Here is a 22064-nt window from a genome sequence, read left to right on the forward strand (position 1 = left end):
CCTCTCAACCCTTTTTATATTTCTTTACTTTGTGGCTGTACATTAAGACACCCCAACACAGTCCTGTTGGACACCCACTTGCTTCACTGGCTACAGCAAAGTGATAAAAACTGTGTGTATAAGAAAATAAGTAGTACTATAAAAAGGAAAGAAGTGTGTTTATGCCAGTTATCTGGGCCATTTGCAGAGCAATAAATCACCAGCATAACATCCATTAAAGCCCTCCTATCAACAAACTGTCCATTGAGACGGAGCAGATTTGCTATCTTGGGTGCCGGTGATAAAAACATTGACAAAATATTGAGACACAGGGCAGTATCTATAACATCAGACAAGCAAGTTAGAAATTTTTGCAGTAAATTACTATTCTGTTTCAAAGTCCTGCACAAAATTTATTCAGTTCCTGGACTTGCACATGCTGCAGTCATCCACACACTGTGATTCCCCCAAACGGGGAAGACTGGGCATTTTAATCTGCTTACAAGACAACTAGAATACTGCCTCTATGCATTTGTCCTGCCCTGGCTGCATCAGTTCACAGGTTTGCTTTCAACTGTAATATTAAAAAAAAAGTAATGATAAAATTATACCAAATAACGAAAATTAACCACAGAAACACCATAGTCACAAAAAAAACCCAGATTTTGTCCTGCTCTTACTCTATAATCTTATTCCTTTAAAAACAACAGACTGAAAGGAAGCAAATATATTGTGTGCCATTAAGAAGGGAAGTGCATCAAATCAAATCAGGGTGCAAGAGTTGGTGGTGGATGGTGGCAGGAGGACGATGGGTGAACAGACTTTTTTGTTTGCTTTGTAATGCTGTGGCTGAGCACCCTCGATCATAACGGCAGCAAAAAGGTATCGCTTCTCCATGACAAGAACACAGAATCAGTCATTTTCCCCCCTTTCTCAAACACCTAAAATAAGGCTCACATTTATAGTTTGTACGGTCAGATGAGCCCCTGTGAAATGTTTGCCAAGCACTATACATAATCACAGCATTACTCAAGCTTTAAACACAGCAACAAAAACTTCAGACAGAGCTTTCTGCAATAAAAGCACCTCTAGCTGGGGGGACAGGACAGGAGATACCGGCATTACTGCTTGCCCAGATTCTGTTCCCCATCTGCGACAGCACAATGGTCGTTGCCAACAGGTTGATCGTGTGTTCAGAGGAACTTCCCTGCACTCAGCTTCTATCACAAGAAGCTGGGAAGTCTGACCCGTAACAAATCTGTACCCAAACACAGTTATTGGTCACCTTGTGACTAAAATCCTATTTCACTAAAAAATACTAAGTCTGAGAGAAACCAACTATTTTGAACAGACACGGAATACCTTACATTTTCAATGTATAGGCTTGCTACATGGTGCCATATGAAAAAGTATTATTTTGAAAACTATTACGACTGGAGCTGACATGCGATTGCAATGTTTCTTTCTGCCTGATGATTCCATCGACTTGTATCAAGTAAAACAAAAGATTTCAGGAGGTTTAACTATATGGAAAACACATCTATTACTGGATCAGAACGTTTACATTCAGATTCCAACAAAATAAACAGATCCTTGGAAACATTTTCCAAGTCAGGAAAATGCAAAGTCAGAGCATAGAAGCAATTTGGGATTTAAAAGAATAGACATACAAACTTCAAGAACCAAACCTGTGAAGTTCATAAGCAGTGTGCTTCTTGACAAATAGTTAGGTTGAAATAACTGCCTTCAAAGTTTTTTTACGCTATAGCATGCATGCCACAGAACTTCTGTATTATTGCTACAATATCACATAGCAAATAGATTGTGCAAACTGCTATTGGTATTTGTATCCTGAATAAATACATCACTCATACCACCCTACTGTAGAATATAAAAGCTGATGATGTTATATGCCTATATCCAAAAGTAACTGTAATGGCAATAAATCATGCATTAAGTTAAAATACAGGAAGAATTCTGGCTGTATCACACAAGAGTAATTTTTCCATTTGGCCTTCTGCCTCTGCTTTCAGCTTCCTTTGGCATTATATCTAAATTCCCCATTATTTTTCTCTCTTTAGTAGAGAAGATTAAATTAAGCCTTTCTCAAAGCACTAAGACTACAGCATTCAACTTTTATTTTTTCATTTTATAGATGATCCATACACTAGATAGAAGCTTGGAGACAGACTATCAATGCATTATGAGATCTAGTGCATAATACAACTGTTCTTTGAAACGGCTGGGGCAGAGCCGTATTTTTGGTAATGCAGAAATGCAGGCAGCCCTCTTAAATGAAGGTCAACTGACAAGGGTCTTGTTTGTACAGTCTGGGGCCATTCCATTCAGAGATGATACAGGATACGGGCTGTACAAGACCTGTACAAATTTTAGGATCTTCCCATTATGCTGACTTTTATACAGGCTTCATCCACCACTGCAGAAAAAAGTAACACCCGGCCTAAATGAGCAGATTCAAAAGCATACTTTAAAACAGGTTTAAAAAAATTTTCAGATGGCTGCCCCTCTCTCTCTCTCTCTACCTAAATACACCTCTGTGCATGTATACACACATACATACACAAACAAACTCATCTTTAAGAACTTCCCACTGTGAATGAACACCGAAGATGACAGACTGTGCCAGCCGGCACAGGTGAGGTTCACTGCAACTATTATTCCTGCTACTCACATGTTAGCAACTATCAGTCATCCATAATGATCCTGTGGATTTCGCAGTTTATCTGAAGGAAATCTGCCTTAAGCAGCAAGACCTCTTCAACCTCTCCTTCATCCCTCACATCTGTCCTGTTACTTCAAATAGCTGTTTCGCCTTTGAAAAGTCTACTGTCAGTGATGAAAAATAAACAAGATTTTTCTTCTGCAGCAATCTGTTGCAAAGGAAGATCCCCTCACTGGAAAACAGAGCACTTGGGTGGCAAAAAATAAAAGTGAGTAACCCACTAAGAGCAGACAATGTTTTGGAATAGAGTTAGGCTTTCAATGCCAAGATCTCAATGATAAAAAAAACCCTGAAGTGTAACAAGATTCCTCTGTTATGACACCCTGGAACTTTCTGTATGTGCTTCGGAGGGCTTCACCAGTCGCAAACAGATTCAATTAGACAGACTCATCCAGTAACTTCCTTGTCTTAATCTGATGGTGCTCTACTTTTATTAGAAAAACACCAAAACAAAACCTTTTGAAAAAGGGCAGCAGAGTAATTTTACATGTAGCTCAACAGGCTGGCAATAAGTACAGAAACGTCACACTTCTCTATTCATTCCTGTTGTTCCAAAAAGACATTCTGAAAATCTAAGACAAAACAGCTATTCGAGAGCTAACACCAGACTACACATTTCTTCCTTATTTTGCAGCTTCTGCGTTGTCATATTCTTGGGTAAATGAATATATGCCTATTTTGAAGAAAGAGCAAAACCCCTTATCTTCTCAAACAGACATTTTTTGTCACTGGCTAGTGCCTCGTTTGAAGAAAAACATCTGAAGGCACTACCAGTATGAAAGCTGTTCTAAAAAAAAAAAACCCAACTTACTATTGCCATCAGATCTCAATCAGCTGGGATCAAATATTTTGGGTAGCACATTTTCCATTTGACATGACAGAGGTGCCTCAGATTTAGCAATTTCATTAGCTCAGGGCAGCTCTGTAGGAACACGGCGCATCCACTTCCCAGGCCAGCAGGGCTGCAGAAACAGCACCGCCACACAGCATGGAGTGACTATTTATAAATCTTGCAAGCACCTCGTGTATGCTGCAGCATTGTTTCAAGAACAAGCAAGCAATTCTACCCAGAGCCATCAGAGCTTATTAGCTCCGGCCACACGGGACCTGAACCGACTCCACCAGACCATTCAGACTAGGCTGATGCATCTATTCCCCAATGGACCACGTTCCACAAGGCTTATTTGATTGTGTGCATTATCATGTGAATACACAGATCCAATTTTAATCTGGCACTGGTCCCAACCAACCTGCTGGTGAGAGACGTAAAGAGATTCAAGAGACCTGCTCTAACTCTCCCCGCTGCATCCAGCATTTCCCACAATGCTGGCGCATCTCCTTGCCCATTCCATTCCCACAGCACACCTCAGAGAAGTGAAATGTCATCACATGTAACATTCTTCTTGTCATTAGGTAAATCCAGCATAGGGTCAAGTGCTTTAAAAAAAAAAAAAAAAATGAAAGAAGGGGGGGAGAAAAAGGGAAAGAAGAAAAAAAAAAAGAGACTTATTCACAGCAAAGAAATCTCCATGTGAGGTGACCTAGATTCTCAAAAAAAGGGATTTCCTTTTGTATTGTATCCAGGCCTCATTAAATCAAGAAGGATTTTTTTATTCTATTTTATCACTGTAGTTGCTTACCTAGAAATGTAATGGAAGTAGAAAACAACTGTTGTCTTTTTTTGCATTATTATGCTTCTTACTGATATTAAAAGAATTGCAGAGCTTTTTATATTTGGCAATAAAAAGTAACTAAGGAAAACAATAAGCTAGAGATCCTAAGGTGCCAGGGAAAAACGAAAAAGTCAGGTTTGGGCTCCCCAAAGCTATCTGCTTTCTTCTGCTATGTAAACCATAATATTTGCCATGAGTAAAGTACAAACATGTATTAACCAAAACTCACAGAAAAAGCATCTGTATAAGTCTGAGTGCTTATTTACACAAATCCTTGAGAGGAGAAGACTTAAAAGAACCTGCAATGTGCATCATTATGACCCTCGCCCACGGTCATAAGATTTGTGGTTGTTTTTTTTAAGAGGACAACAGTTTCTCATATGTTTTGAAGAGGTAGAGGGGTTTCTTTAGATGACAGATGCTCACTTTAAATTTACTTTAGTAAAACAGATCAGTGATAGAAAGCTTTGCAGATGCTAAGAATTAAATGAATATATATTGCTGTATTACATAAAAAATATAATCTTTAATTTTAGGCCACATTTTATTAATTCAGCATTAAATATATCCAGCATTTTTTTTTCCTGTTAAACACACACCTCCCTACAGTATGCATTAATGATTCTTCATATTATGTCTTCAGATGGACAAGATGCAAGAGCATGGACTCTGATTTCTTCCTCTGTTAGAAGCCACTAAATTACAGAAAATGAAAAATCTGGAATTTAAGTTTGAATTATAGTTTAGGATAGCAGAAAAGGATAAAAAGTCTCTAGTTCTGAACCAATATTCTCTATCAATTAACATAATAAAAAACGAGCTTTAAGGGATTTCCTCTAAACCATGCATTTGAGGACTAAGAGTCCTGGCAACTCTGACTCTACATGTGAAAAAATCCTCAGGCTCACAAAATTAATCTGGACTCTTACACAGATTACAGAAGGAATTATGAACACAGTTATTCAGACAAAAAGTATGATTTCCACAGCACAGTTTCCTTTTCCTTGGAAGCCACAAAAGGCATGTTATTATTTAAGTTTAACGTGAATTTCAAAAGCGGAAAAAGAAAGACTGCAGGACAGACTGGCAACTAGGAGTATGACAAGACATTTAGCACAGTAACTTAATTGCTTTGCTCATCAGAAGTACACACAAATGAACATTTGCTTCCAAAGGATTTTTGCCACAAAACAGAATTAACTTTGAAATAACTGAAAATCAGTTCAATGATATTAAGCACACTACATGATAAAAGTCAGCACCTATTAAAATTAGCTTTTCATTAATATACACTGACTGGAAGCTACTTCCAAGTTGAAGGAATCATTAATATGGAACATTAGGAAAAAAAAAAGATACAAGAAACCGGCTGGCCAAGCTGAAGTAGTTCTATGAAACTAGGTGGTGTGCAGGATGTTGGGAGTCATTTTAGTTCCCCCAATGTGTCAAAGAGAGAGCAGCAGGGAACTGCTCTTAAAAGGGGGACTTACTCTCCATCTTACAATCCAAGTTTTCTGTTGGATATGAACAAATACCGCTTAATTTTATTACAGGAATAGAACCTCTTGGATCACTGGAGAGAGGATTTTTCCCACAGATTTTGTTGTTTTTCCTAGTTGAAGCCTCTGTGCTTTAAGAAAAGGCTTCAGGCATTAAAGACACTTGTAAACCTTTGTTATTTCTGCTATAAACCCCATGTCCCACAGAATTAGCTGTAAATGAGGATACCTACAGGATAGAGCTGTAGGAATTAATGTACTAGAGCTACTGTGGAAATGTGACAGATGGAAAGAGTCAGCACAGGTCTCAACCCCAAGTCACATGCAATTCTGACAGTTCTCAAAGTCCAGCTCTTCAATTTCACATCAGTTAACACCCACCAAACATCTGCATCAATTTCAAAAACAGGAGTTTTTGAGGCCGACAAAATGTCTCCATATTCACAAACAAACCATACACAGAGGGGAAAAAAATTTGACAAGCAGATAAACAGTTGGAGCCGCTAATCTCTTAATCAGTCTCACAGAAATAACAGTAATATAAAAAAAAAAAAAATCTACATAGCTCATCCAGCAGTCCAAGGACGAGTGCTGGGCAGGAGGTCTGCATCCTGGTGATGAACCTGATGGGCCAAGACCCTTGAAATCATTGGGAGAGAAGTGCTGGATGTCTCAAGAGCCTGAAGATAGCTGAAGGGAAAAGGGTCTTTCTGTGCCTGTTGCAGGAAGGACTCAGGCAGACAAAGGGCTGGTCAGGTGGCAACAGCTGGAGCAATGTATTTTTTTCCTTGGGCAGAAGAGCTGGTGGCCTATTACCTCCCACAGGATGCCATCTTCCTGCTTTAAGATATTTGATCTTTAAAACATTTGATACGTAGTACCAGTTCTTCCCCAAAGTCTCCCTTTCTGTAAGAATTCAAGTCTTCAATGCAAATTCTCACGCTGGGGGTGTGCGTGTGAGGGTGAGTGTTAGGGGTAACAATCATACAGGACAGGCAGGCAGAATCAAACAAGTCATAAGGTAAGGGAAAAAAAAATAATCTATTTTCCACAATGGTTCTTTAAACTGCCTGTGAACATTTGGTACTTCTGCTGGTTGGCCTTCTCCCCCCTGCTGTGCTGAATCAAAGCTTCATGAAGTCCCCACTCTTCTCAGAATGCAAAAGGAACAGTTGTGACAGGCAGAAAATATTCTGCTGGCACTGGACTGTCAGTTCATCAGGGAGTGCTGCACAAACAAAAATTCTGCATAATACAAATGAAATTATGTTGTCCATCCCCTGGAAGAAAATATCTGCATTTAGCACGCAATCAGCAGTAACTGGATGCAAAGCCTGGGGGAAGACATGAAAAATCAGAATATGGAAAAGAAAGAAGGTGTGATAAAGCAAGCAACACATTATTGACTAAAGAAACATGTATGTCTGGACAGTAGTTCAATATGCAAAATTTATGTAACATACAAACTCAGAAGAGAAATAAAGTAGACTGAAACCATTTTGTATTTTGGCTTTTCAAGTGAATTTTGAAGCACTTAAGATCTGTGTTCCTCAAAAGGAAGCTGTGATAGGAGAATGGATTAAATTCCTGTTGGATATCTAGAAAGTCAGCTTGCTTAAGAAAAATACAAACTTTAGAATTATGAAACATGCCCTTGAAATGCTTCCTAATGCAGACTGAGTAAGCAGCATGCTCCTTACCCGAAAACCTCACTTACTCTTTTCTCTCTCCCACAACTTTGCAAAGGTAGGAGACGTGCTTATATTCCTTACGGAATGATACAACATTATCGACAACTCATTAGCAAAGAAAAATTCAGAATAACTGTAAAACTTCTGTAGTTCTGTCACCATTTCAGATTGATCTACATTGCTGCATTTCTGTTTTAAATTCAAGACATTGAAAGATTAATGAAATCACTGAGTTTATGACTTGGGGATTAGAAGAGTGTAAAAATCCTGACCATTTATAAAAAAAAACACAGTAAGCATAAGCTGGTTTTTACAACTGACTAAGCAATGGTGAAAATCTAAGGAAAATAAGGCAGGCAATACTGACACTTGTGGTCATTTCTAGATTGCTATTTTTATTCAGTTACAAACGTGCTTGTGATCGTGAAGAAACATGCTGGGATCAGAAAGTAGCCAAAAAATTTACAAATATTTCACACCACCATTCCCTCTCCACTCTAAATGATTTATTGGAGAAGTACTCTTTTTGAAACAAAGAGAAGAATGGCCACTGGCCATACACATAATAGTTCTTAACACAGAAAATGAAAACTAAGCATTTATGACATTCTGTATTAACACATTTCAGAATTTAAAAAAAAAAGTTTAAAAGCAAAAATAACCAGCCTTGAAAATGTTGCCATTAATCTTTCTGAACTGAAAACATTCAACTGAAACTTGAAAAGTTTTCAACACATTACAGCTGAAATAATACTATGTTTTACTATGGTAAAATGGAATAAACTTGGCAAGTGTTCATGGAATATGGCCCATATGAGAACATTCTGCTGACAGGTCAGCTATGACATACATATGGAGTTTAACCTGCACAGGAATCGCGGTGTTCACAACACACGGCCACCAGGCAGAAAAATCACCGAGCAATACACACCTGTGAGCACTCCAAACTGATTAGAGAAACTTCTGTTAACATTGTCAAGACTGAACTTTATTTAATGGCTCAATCAATGGGGTCTGATTTATTTTAAAACCAGTTCGACAAGATACCCTCTAAAAATGAGATGTAGGAAGTTTAAGGTTTTTTTGAGGAAAATATTCCACACGTATACACCTTTGTTTTGCAAAAGTACATTTTGCTTTGTTCACAGTTGCCACGTGCACAGGCTGTTCTAAGCAGCCATCTTTTCTTACTCCTCGCATCTGCTTCTGGCTTTGCAGAACTGGCTGAACAACTGACACAGTTACTCTGCAGTGTACCTTACACACGGGCCACACATCTCCACATCAGAGTAACTCCTCCTTAGTCTTAATAGATGGCAGCATTTCAAACACAAAGATTGCAGCTTCTAATTTAAGATGTAACCATAGTAACATTACAGAACATACTACTCCCTGGATCAAGAACAAGCAGTCCACTGACCCTTCACAGTGAGATTTAGCCGAAATAAAGCTCATTCCAACCTCCAGCCCAGCAAGATTACTAAAACCTTCAGGTCATATTTCCACTACAAAGCAAGCTCTGCCCTCCTGAAATACCCAAAACATACAGTATCAGATAAAGACAGTAAAGAGGAAAATGCTATAAAAGAAAGAGAACTTAATCCTGAAACTTTTACTTTCTAAAGCTACATCAGTCACACCTAGATAAAAAGTAGCAGAAAAATCGAAGCTTTTCCTTACTTTTCTGTACGATGAGCAAAGACCCACTCATCCTTTAAAAGCAAAGAAACAATGAACAAAAGAAATTCTTCATTAAGATTTAAGAATCCAATATTCAATTTGTTCACATGGGAAGATAACCAACTTCACACATATCATAGGAGACAGCTCTGCCTGAACTTTACAAGCTATGCATAAGTGATATGGTCATATAATTAAAAGCCAAAGCTGATGTCTGTTCCCTTCTAAATTTACTTTAAAACAGATTCTGTTTAGAAAAAAATGGCCCTTGGGACTTTAGTACCTTTAATATTTACTAATAAGTATTTACAGATAAAAAAGCCCAACAAGCTCTGCCCACTCCAGTAAGTAAACATACTACACAACTTACAAACTTTCAGGAGATACACTTCAGGCATAGTGTAGTAGTAGTAAAAAAATTAAGTTGGATTTCGTGGACTTCAAAAACCATTCTGTTGAAATTTAGACCTGTTTCCCAAATACAATATTATGCATCTTACCTGAAAATTCAAAAATCCGATGCAGATTTACATGCCGGTATGTGAAAAAACATTACTTGATTCTATGTAAATCAACACGGGTAAATTAACTACATTAATATCTCGCTTGATTTCCTACTTGTAGCCCAGAATGCATCAAACTTGACAGTACTCCTAGCAAACTCTGTCATGTTTGTATACATACAGCAACAGATTATATAAAGTTCTATATATTTTATATAGGGTAAGGATAAGAAAGCTTTGTGTGTTTCAGTGAAGAACTCTGCAGACTGAGCACACATGCAACATTTCAAAGCACTGTCTCTCAATTATTCATAAACATCCTAGAACAGTAAACAGTGCTGGACACAGGTCCCTCCTCTCCCACTCCACTGCCCTGCTGACCCCCCCGACCCCCCCCCCCCCCATTTTTCAAATACAAAATTTTTTAGAGTGGAAGAGATTCAAGTCTTTATTGATAAGCACATTATATTTATAATTCACATGCAGGGAATATGCTCATGCTCCTAAAACATCCTCAAATAGAATCATAGGATCTGTGGAAATTGTCATTAGGATAGAAAATGCATACATTAAAAACATGACTAAATTAACAGAGAAAGTTAGTGTACATAGATGATTTAGTTAGGAGGATACAAATCTGATTATGTTTTTAGTAAATTATCAGGATATGCATCTAGAATAGTAAAATGCACTGACTGCCTCGGGAAGCCTTATTTGCGAGCAAAGGACATACCTACCCCCAATCCTACTAATCAGAGATACAATATGATAGAGCAATTGCATTTGCTTTATCTTTAGCTAAAAAAAAATAAAAAAAAAAACAACAAAAAAACCAAAAAACCAACCACAAACCAAAAAACACCGAAACAACACAAACCAACCCCACCCAAAAAAACCCCAACAAAATCCAAAAAAAAATCACAACCCACAAAAACAACCCCAACAGTCTAAAGTGCTAGTCATTAGCTTTCCAGAATAGAGTGGACAAACACAGTGACTAATAAATACTTGCTAAGTATGCTGCTAGCTTTCTATTTTCTGAGCTATCTATTGTTGGTTTGTTTGTTTTTTGAAGAGAGTAAATGTAATAAGATGCTTCAGCATAGAAGGGTCAGTCATTGAAAGGACAGAAAAACAAATTCTATAATATAGGTGGTGCCTGTAACAGACAAAAGACATCTTATATCTATCAATAATTGAAATCAAGTGCCCCTGATTCTGCAATACCAAACTTCGACCTTTACCAAGAAAGCAAGCCATTAACAGCAGAGAGGCAGCTTAACAGCATGTGCTTATACATTAGTGTCCTCCAGCTTAATTGACTAACCTAAGATTACAAAAAGCAGCTTTTATAGAGTAAGCGTGTGTAAAGGAAGTATGAGCAAAGAAATACATTTATATTTTTTTTCCTTTGGCATGAAGGTAAAAAAAGATTTATACTCCAACAGAGCCAAATGGGTTAAGTCAAGCTTCGTTTCTTAAATGCTTATAATTCCTTTGCACTGCAGAACAGCTTTTGGAATACGGGAGCAGAATATATCTAGCATTAAAAATCCCCTTGAGAATCTTAAGTTACAGTGTCAAGGAAAAGTGAAAACAATTTGAAAAAACCCTCAATCATTCATTTAATAATCATACAATTTTTATACGATTCACCTATCATTATGCTTGAACTGAGTAAGTATCATTTATCAAATAGGAGCAAGAGCCTGTAAAGCTTTCTGGCTGCCTTTGGATTTAGTCAAAATGAATGCAAACAATCACGTGGGATTCAGCCAAGCAGTGACGTTAAATTCTGCTCTGTCAGAAGACAGCATCTGTCAAAGCCCACATTTAAACTGCTGCCTGCCTGTGCAGCAGCCGAAGAACTACGGAATGGATTTTATAGACCAGAATCCTCGGTTAAAACAGCTCAAACCCATTGCTATTACTGCCTAGCAACAATGAAGGAAGGAATAGAGGGAAATCCTATTACTGAAGGCAACTGAACCACTACGCGCTCGCACTCCCTCCTAACATTGCCATTAGAAATATGGATACTGAGGACAAGAGAACACAGCACTGCATTGTCCGACAAGGGAAACACCAGATGTAAAAGCTCCAATCCATCGGCTGTGAATGCCAGACCGCCCCGACCAGACCAGAAACGAGAACTACTGTCCTTTTGTTTGAAGGATGAACAAAAAGCCCCAAGACAAGGACAACACTTATGAGCAAGGAAGGTAACACAGCAACGAGCAGACAGATGGACAGATTGGATACTGTGAAAAGCAATCGCAGGAAGCAGACTGTTGGGGGATGTGCGCATGTTCGATAGCATCTTTTTTACTGAAGTGATGGCGTGCCAAAACTATTTTCTGTGGGTATAATCCTCGCACCACAAATGGCCTGACCAAGGAAGGTATGTCGAATCCTTGTGTGTGATATTCACTCAATTGTCTGTTACCTTTTCAGCCATTACAGATAATGATCGCTCATAACACATCTCTGAAGGGGGAGAAAGAATTCTAGCAGGTTTTCCTTTCCCACAGCACAATGTCACTACTTTACACTTACTAAAGGCATTGCTTACAGTCTGCACAAGGTTGGTGTGGCTGGAGAGGAGGGATTAAAGGGATAATGTTGCTACTGTAACGATTGCTTTTAACCGAGACATTAAAAACTCAAACCCCTCTGAAATAGAAAAAACAGTTAGAAATCCTCTCAAACTAGGTCAGAATTAATCCTTACGTGAAGTAATCTTAAAGCACTGGTAAAATGGTCACAATGGGACACACTGAGAGCACTGAACCATCAAAACAGACCACGCAGCCAAATTACATTATCTGAAAAGTACCGACAGACCTTTTTACACTTGCTTCCCTTCCCCCTCCCCCCCCCCAACCACAAGCAAAATGTCATCAGGCTAATATTGACCAAGCATAAACTGCAAACGTGCAAAAGATTGGACATGATTTAAACCATCAGCAGCGCAATCAGGCACCACATTTTACAAGTAACATCAGGCTCCCCTGACATCCATCCCAAAAGGAAACCTTCAAACACTACAGGCTTAAAATGGTGAGCACAAAATTCTCACACCATTGTTACAATTTGTTTAGTATGATAACACTGAGTGTTTAACTTGGATTGTAAAATTACATTCCATCTAATTGCCATTCATTTCTATTCATTGTTGAAATTTAAATACTTCATCACTAGTGGCAAACAAGCAAGATGAATATTTGCAATACAAATTTACGTCCTAATTTAATACACCACAGAAAAAGTGCTTATCTGCAGAATCTACTAATAAGCTGTAATAAATCATTAACTGTCAATATGAATATTCTTTCTTTGCCCAAGGCAATGCTAACATGCACTAAAACAACTGCAACTGAAAAGAGTTCACATACCTAAGGATGCAGCACACAACAGTCATCGGTTTCAGATCACTTAAGACATTTAGACGATAAAGTCACTTTCCAGAACTTTTAAAACAAACAAAAGGAATCTACCCTCAGGCAAGACCCTGGGAGAAGCATGCCTAGCTAGTGGTGCCACTTTCGTATCCAACATCTAAAAACCTGCACATCAAACCTCATCCCGAGTACTGTTTTGTGCAAAAGATTAATGCAGTTTGCAAGTAAACTCAGGCACATTCTGCAAGGCCTAATACGCAACTGCTGCTGCTGTTTATCAGAATGCCAACAGGCTGCCTTTTGAACTCTTCCCTCTAATTAAAGTTTGCCCACACAGCTAATCAAAATATGAAAATCCAGGACTTGTAAATAGGAAGTCGAATACTTCAATCTGCAGAGCTGTAATTATAGAGCAGAACTGAAAGTGCAAGGAACCAAAACACCAGCAGAGCACAGACCACAAATAAAAATTCAAGATGCATTCACAGTTTATATATTTGGCTTTGATAATGCATCAGTGACTGCACAGCCAAGTGCCAAAAATGAAGTAGAACTATTATAAACCATACCTTCAAGCTGCAGTTACTTGTAACAGCACACTTGCAGAAGACAGGGTTGATGGCTTTGAGAGAGACCTTTTGCTACATTTAGGTTTTCTTATGTACTGCCAATGGTTAGTACCTGTTCATAAGCTTTCTGTGAAATTAAATTTTAAGCATTTGGGCAAAAGCGGTAATGATCTAACCCTAACGTGAGAGAAAATGGTATTTTAAGTATACTATTTGATGGTGGGTTTAATATATATTGACAGTTGTTTGTTTTTAAACGATGCATCCCAGCCCATAGTATTTTTTTTATAGGTGCAATTGCTATTGCTGTATTTCAAGTACTTAATACCCACTGTATATTTTGAGATGTTTTACACCTGAATATCAAAGAAAATGTGACAAAGTTATTCAGTTTTTTTCAGTCAATAGTTTTATGAAGCTAAGTAGTAATGTGAGTCCTTCCCCTACCCATACAATGCCTTTTTAAAGGGCAAACAGAGACTGAAGATTTTCCAGGAAACTCCCACTTCGAAAAATCAAAGAAATATGTAAGTGAGAAATGACTCATAAATATTTTATTATTCTAGTTCCATCCCTCTGTAAAACTTATTTTTATGCACAATGTGAGCATGCAGTCAAAAACAAAAAAAAGGTTTCAGCCATTATAACTGCCTTTTCTGGGACACTTCCTAGTGCATCGCAGAAAGACAGCACCTGAAAACAGTTTTCAGTTTACACAAATATTTACATAACTTAAGATTCTCCCTTTTGCCTACTGTGATATGAAAGTAGGTGCACAACAAAACACTACCTCAATTAAAAATTAAACACAGGTTAGTAGTGCAGTGCAGATTTGCTGAAGTACTTGCATCTAATGACTGCAGTTTTAGAAGTGGAACAATTAAGTGTGACAAAATTCATCTGATTCTAGCCGCTACTCCACATTCGTGAAATTCTGGTTTTGACTTTTTTCCTAAACTGTGTATACATGCAATGGAACGATAATTAATCAAATACTCCCACCTTTGCCCTCCAAACTGGTACCAAACAATTAATTTTCCAGAGATCTAGGGTACCCTTTGAAATGACATTTATGTTTGCTTATGCAGAGATATTTTTCCCAAACAGCTGCATGTTCATTTAAAACTCACTGCACACTGCAGAGGAACTAAAAATGTTTAGTTTTGAGGGGAGGCTTTTATTTTCTAAGCATGCAAAAGCAGGTGCAAGTGGTCAGATAAACATAAGTCTTCTGTATTTGGGGTTCATTTTCTTTTACATAAGGATAAGGTCTGAGTTAAAGCAGCACAAAAAGAGTAGTGTGGAATTTCAGGTTAATTCTCCTGCTACATGCTTTAGACACATATGTTTAACAGCTGTAGACTGGAAAATAATTTTTATAAGGATAGCTCAGTCTCTGGTAAGTGGCAGCAGTCCCAACCAGTTAAAAAAAAAAAAAAATAGTATCAGAAATACTTTCAGTGAACTTTCAAAACAGATTCACAAATGCTGTGCACAACGGCAGGGAACAGCTTAATAGAGCACTAGGCAGGTATTTTGCTATTTCAGAAAAAGAATTAAAGAGCAGCGTTGCCTTTTTGGATGCGTTTGTCACAAGCGACAGCTCCAATCCCCGCTTACTCGCTCCCCCTAGCGGAGGTCAGCGGCACAGGCCGGTCCGCCCCGGCGCAGCGCTCCGTCCCCCGGCTCCCCGGCGCTGGGGGCGAGGCGCTCCCTGCACGCACCTTACTTTGTGTATATATGAACTGACATACAGTAATTAAAACAAGCCTCGGTTCTACGTCTCTCCCCACCCTTTTGAAATACAATTTTTTCCCTTACATGAACCAGGCGGCCTGAATGTTAAGTCACACACGTACAATTTAATAATCCGTTATTCAGTGGCGTTCTCATCTTAAATTACTTCCTTACAGTGTAAAATCCTGTAATTTCCCACAACACGTCACTTAGTTTTTAAATGCAGAAATTAATCCAAATATTGGTTTTAGAAGATAGCAGAGCAATTAATAAATTACACATTTATCCTAGAAATAGCAATTTTTTATGGACTCTTGTTCAACTGTCATCCTTTCTCCTACACAAAACCCTAGGGCCCAGAAATAAATTAGACCAAATTGAATATCACAAACGAATTGCTACTGTGCAGTGAAAGGTTCATTTACAAGATGATTTGATCAGCTTTTAATATGCAGCATCATGAAGCTGCCATATTGACTCTGCTCTTGAATATGAAAAAAAATTTAAGAGAAAATGAAGCACAGACTGCTTTGGCACTTTTTCCTACAGTTACAGCTGCTGGTAACAATACTTGAAATTTCTGTATGATATCAGAAGTATGGTAGTTACACATTTATAGAGAAAAAACCTCCAAAATCACGTTCATCAGCTAGTTTGCCAGAAACTTAGTGCTGTGCAATTTTACTTCCAGTTAACAGGAACACTCACCCAGGATCGCTGCATGCCAAAAATCAATAGCTTAATTTTAATCCAGCTGTTTATGAGCCTGGCACAACAGCGGAGTGTTCCATTCAATATTTTCTTTCAATGTGGAGTAGAAGGTTTAAAGGTGCCTGAAAGGTGACGGAAAATGTTATCCCGTGTTACCATCCAAGAGCTGTGCAGTGAGGTTACTGGACCCTGAAAATTAATTTTGACAGGTGCATCTTCTCATTGACTTTCTGAACGCAGTTGGGGCCGGTGGAAACACGCCAGGCAGTGTACTGTGACTAACACAACTCTGCCATAATCAACCTTGCACCGTCTGTCCCACCACCAATACATGACCATTTTACAAAAAGGGTTTTTAAACTGTGAGCCGTACTAGCCTCTGCATGTCAAATCAATTTTAATTAATGCCAATAAACCTTCCATCTGGTATCAAGGCCTTTTCAGTCAAGTCCTTCTCAAACACTGCACAAGGATTTCACAGTCAGGATACATGAAGCTATTTACATCTACTTCACACTTCTGCTAACGAGATTGATTTTTAATTATCTTTTTGTCTCTGGTACCCAAGATGGTTGTCAAAACTTTTTACCACAAAACCAAGCATTTGTATAAGCTAGTAAGTCAAGTAAACTTTAATTATTAAATGAGGTCGGCTTCTGGCATAAACCAAACCTCCTTTTTATTCATATAGGCTGGTTTGCAAAAGAAATCCAACTCAGCTTTATCTTTATACTAGTTTCTCATTGTAACCTTTTACGTTATGAGGGTATAAAATTACAAAGATTTCTGATTTTCCTTTTCTAAATCTTTGCAGACAACTACTCAACATGAACAAAAGAAAATGAATACCAAAGAATAGCAGCGAATTCAAAACACGATCAGAAAAGCACTGTCTCACATCCCACCATTGGATTCTTACAACATGCTTCAGTGGAGAAGACGACACTGCTGCTTCGCAAAGATGACCTGGAATACCAAAAGGTCTCTGTTCCGCACCCATCTCATTGGCCTGATCTCACTTGTCTTTCTTTTCGCTATGTTTCTGTTCTTTAATCATCATGACTGGCTGCCAGGCAGGGCTGGATACAAAGAAAATCCCATGGCTTACACTATACGAGGATTTAGATCTACAAAAAGCGAGGCAAACCACAGCTCTCTGAGGAGCGTGTGGAAAGACGCCGTACCTCAGACGCTCAGGCCCCAGACAGTCACCAACTCCAACAACACCGACCTGTCACCACAAGGAGTAACTGGTTTGGAGAACACCCTCAGTGCCAACGGAAGCATTTACAACGAAAAAGGCACCGGGCACCCCACATCGTATCATTTCAAATACATCCTCAACGAGCCTGAGAAGTGCCAGGAGAAGAGCCCTTTTCTAATACTGCTCATCGCTGCAGAGCCAGGCCAGGTGGAAGCCAGACAAGCTATCCGACAGACTTGGGGTAACGAAAGCCTGACGCCTGGCATCCGAATTGTTCGTATTTTTTTGCTGGGATTAAGCATCAAGATAAATGGATACCTCCAGCGGACCATAGTAGAGGAAAGCAGACAGTACCATGACATCATTCAACAAGAATACTTGGACACCTACTATAATTTAACCATTAAAACTCTGATGGGAATGAACTGGGTTGCATCTTACTGTCCACATGTTCCATATGTCATGAAAACTGACAGCGATATGTTTGTCAATACTGAGTATTTAATACACAAGCTTCTGAAACCAGACCTTCCTCCAAGGCACAAGTATTTTACAGGTTATCTAATGAGAGGTTATGCACCTAATAGGAACAAGGATAGTAAGTGGTATATGCCACCTGATTTGTATCCAAGTGAACGTTACCCTGTATTCTGCTCTGGAACTGGTTACGTTTTTTCCGGAGATTTAGCAGAAAAAATATTTAAAGTCTCCTTAAGCATCAGACGGTTACACTTAGAAGATGTGTATGTGGGGATCTGTCTTGCCAAGCTGCGAATTGACCCTATGCCTCCACCCAATGAGTTTGCCTTCAATCACTGGCGAGTTTCTTACTCCAGCTGTAAATATAGCCACCTAATTACCTCCCATCAGTTCCAACCTAGTGAACTGATCAAATACTGGAACCACTTACAACAAAATAAGCACAATGCCTGTGCCAATGCAGCAAAAGAAAAAGCAGGCAGGTATCGCCATCGTAAACTGCACTAGAAGGACAACGCTCCCTCTGTCAAACGTACTCCATGTGCAATTTGTAAATACCGCTGAACGCATGTACAGTGAAAATGGATGAGCTTAATGGGACAGCCTTCAGTTGATCCCCATCACAACATAGTGGAGTCTGAAAATTATTTTTTTAAGTTAAAAAAAAAAAGTATAGCTCTTGATAACACTAATATTATGAAACTATAAACAAAAGGTTTTCCCAGCAAATTTGAGTAAAAAAACCCATGGTATATAAGGACTTTTGTGTCAATGTGCAATAATAAGCATGCACACTTTGGTGGTACAATTGCTGATTTATGTGCCAATAAAATATAATGAGCATATTTTCTACACTAATTTTTTTTTAAAAAAAAAGCATTCATAGCTCTAGTTCTCAATGAAAAGTCATTACATTGACATCTAGAATTGCTATAAAATAAAAAATTTAAAATGAAGGAAATGCACAAAGGGCAGATCAGTTTTACCTTCTAATACCACATTAAAATTATATGTTTCTTCAATGTACAATACATTTAGCTGTGTCACATTTGCAATTTAGTAAGACACTACCGAGAACTCAAGCACTAAGAAAGTACTCCCTTTGAAGTGGGTCCAGTGTTGGGAAGGTTGCTTATTGTGGTTAGGAAGGAGGGATACACAAAAACAAAGTTCAAAATACTGCCCTTTTGTACATCAGCTTCAGGAATCCAAGCAGTATTCCAGATTCAACCAGATTCTCCTCAGAGTTACTAAAAGTTACTTAATTCTCTAGAAGTCACAGGGCAAGCTCCTAAAACCTGGTGCCAAGTAATACTTACCTTGGCAACTTCATGCAAATTCATCTAATCTGCTATTAATTTCCTTCTGTAAATTCAAGGTAACTCAAAGGCTAATCAGAAATGCAAAATAGAACTGCATGTCTTTCACCATAGCCTAAAAAATGCTCCATTTTGTGGAAAGAGGGAGAAAGCCAACCAAATCTTTGTTGATTTTGCTCTTTCCTGCCTGCCAAAAAAAAATAATAAAGTAAATAATAAAAAAAAAAGGATCAGTCAAGTGAAAACAGGTCTGCTAGAAAAAAATCAAGCCACACACCTTACTTTATAGGTGGGGAAGACTAGGCCATAATAAGACTGGGAGTTTCAGATAGCAATATGGGCAAGAACAAAATCTAAGGTATTTTAAAAATTGAAGCCACAACATGTACCGCTGAAAATAAATTGCGAGAAGTAGATTTAATGTATTTACAGGTTTCCAGTTTTCTAACAAACAGAACTTTTAAACCTTATTTTCCAGCAGAGTTACAACAGAGTTGTATCAGATTCAGGTTATTCCTATTTGTCACAGTGCCAGGGTAAGCAATACCCACCTCTGATTCAGCAGCAAATGATGGAACTGTGATTAGCTTTCTGTTTGACTGGGACTTTTTAATTGGATTAAAAAACAAATATTTGATGTACTTTTATTATTTAATAAAATTGATTATATTTATGGTCTTCAGACTTCACTTTTTATGGGAAAGCTGCTCAGGAATAAAGCAATTTCTAGCTTTAGCATTACTTTACTTTTCTAGTGTTCCCTAGTTCTTAAAGCCTAGTTTTCACACCACTCACAATACAGAGATCACAGCAAGGGTTTTTTTTTCTTTGTAATGAAAAGACAAATCACATTACTGAGCACTCTCAGGAGCCCTAAGGCTGTCCGTATGCAGGAACTTTCACATATAAACAGATTCTATTGTACCAGACTAGCTCCATGAAGCAGCTCTAAGAGCTCCTGTTGAAGATGGGTATGGGAATTTTATCTCCACCTTTTTTTGGTGATCCTCCACTAAATTTTGTCTTCTGCTGTATTTGAGGTATGAAAATCACACATTTGTGCATTTCCAAGATACCTCAAATTGCAGAAATGCCCATTCTTGGGGAAATGAAATGTGGGTAAAAATAGTAACTTTCTGCAGAAGAGATTTCTCCACCTAGATTGAAAGTGCATCCATTTAGTTTATGTGATGGCTGTTGGCGTTCATGTGACACAGCGATGTGAGCTACATTAGGAAAAGTCTTTGGGAGTGTACTTTCAACACCCATTTGTAGTTTTCTTCACACTCAATCTGCCTGCTTCCCTCCAGCTAAAGCAGGCCACAGTTAATACCCCAGCTGAAAGCCACCTGGCTTAAGTTAACTATATGCAGGCTTCACGCAATATTGCAAGTTTCAGACCAGAGCGAGTGTTGAAAGCCAGCTACTGCTCAAGGGTATTTGGTTCTGCAAGATGAACGGTCCCCTAAGTGGCCTCTCCTTGAGTAACGCTGGCCAAGAACACAGCCCGTTCTCTTCGCGAGTACTTCAACACTGTTCCCTGCCTTCAGCATTTTCAGGCTAGACCGTCATGTACTCTACTTGGATTATACCAACTCTGGCTAGCTCAAAATGCTCTTACTGGCTTCTGGGTATAGTCCAAGTGATGAATAACTAAACCTTAAACAGTTTGGCGCTTCAATCAAAGTTTGGCAGCCAAACAACCTCTCGGGTACTCCACTTTGGAGCTCATGAATGATGTCGATCTGCCTGACCTTGGCAGAATTATGGTACAATGCCTACGAGTTCAGTATATCAAACTTCTCACTCATTAAAATACTAGCAACAAGTATAAGATGTTAAATAAATAGCCATTTTTAGTACCCTTTTAAGGGCTGAATATATTTTTTAAAAAAATTTTTGTATTAATGTTTGGGTATAAGTTGAAGCTACTCTATAAATGTATTTGCATCATTATCAAGACTGGCAAAGGTTACTTAAATCGTTCCTATCTAAGTACTGTTTTCTTGCAGATTTCGTTACAAAGCTTTCAGAAGTAGGAGGGACAGCTTTATGATGAAATATGCAATTGCAGAATGAAACATTTACATTCCATTCTCCGAATGTTTTTACCGTTTCCTAGCTCATGTTTAAGCTATTTGCTCACTCTACTAGAATATAAAAACAGTTCATGTTAAAAATAGTGCAATAATTATTTATATCATTAAAATCTTTGACAAGTTCTCTCACTTCCTTTCCCCATACAGCAAAATCCAAAATAATTTATTTTACTAGCAACAGGATACAAGCTTGTATCTGAATGCCTAACATGTCTACAATGCAGTAAAAGAAATAAAATATATATCTAAGGATATAACTAGTTTACCCATTGAAGGACAGAACTTTGTATAATACTAGCTTTACATGTTTTTACTTCTCTGTATGCTCCAGGTTGAAAACAAATACAAAAAGTCAGGACTGAAAACTTGGGGGGGGGGGCGCAATTTCATCAGTACCATCGTAATGGCAAAGAAAAACATTAGAGAAGTGAGAAGTTAAGCATGGTAATAAAACCAGAAATTGGAATTCCATAATTTTTTCCTATTTATTTAACTTTCAAGGACATAAAGATTTACACGTTGATACTAGATTACTACATTGAAGTCCTACCAAAAATTGTTATTCACCAACAACAGAACTGCTCCTTTCACATCTTCAATTAAATCAGCAATGTGAGTTATTTGCAGATCGCACAGCAATAGATTCAAGTATGGAAAACACACAACTACAGGTTTTGGTGTAATACAACTGATCCTATCCCCACCCACTGACAAATTTTTTTTCATGGGTAAAGTTCATGATCTGTTCTAGTCTGAAAAAAATGTTACAGATAAAG

The 22064-nt window shown here is 38.2% G+C and overlaps 2 protein-coding genes across 2 annotated transcripts in view; one reads left to right on the top strand and one right to left on the bottom strand.

Moving 5' to 3' along the window:
- Nucleotides 1-22064, bottom strand: part of CDC73 (cell division cycle 73) — a 113174-nt gene that overhangs the window by 30959 nt on the left and 60151 nt on the right. The gene's annotated exons all lie outside the window — the stretch shown is intronic.
- On the top strand, nucleotides 11581-19865 carry B3GALT2 (beta-1,3-galactosyltransferase 2). Its single transcript, XM_037403565.1, has 2 exons — nucleotides 11581-12169; nucleotides 17001-19865. The coding sequence occupies exon 2, from the start codon at nucleotides 17109-17111 to the stop codon at nucleotides 18375-18377; it is 1269 nt and encodes a 422-aa protein (XP_037259462.1). The 5' UTR covers nucleotides 11581-12169; nucleotides 17001-17108; the 3' UTR covers nucleotides 18378-19865.

This window comes from Falco rusticolus, chromosome 11, assembly GCF_015220075.1.
Source record: "Falco rusticolus isolate bFalRus1 chromosome 11, bFalRus1.pri, whole genome shotgun sequence".
In the NCBI taxonomy this organism is placed as follows: Eukaryota; Metazoa; Chordata; class Aves; order Falconiformes; family Falconidae; genus Falco; species Falco rusticolus.

Bases quoted from the DNA above. Each gene is read 5' to 3' on its own strand.
- B3GALT2 (XM_037403565.1), top strand. From the start codon at position 17,109: ATGCTTCAGTGGAGAAGACGACACTGCTGCTTCGCAAAGATGACCTGG.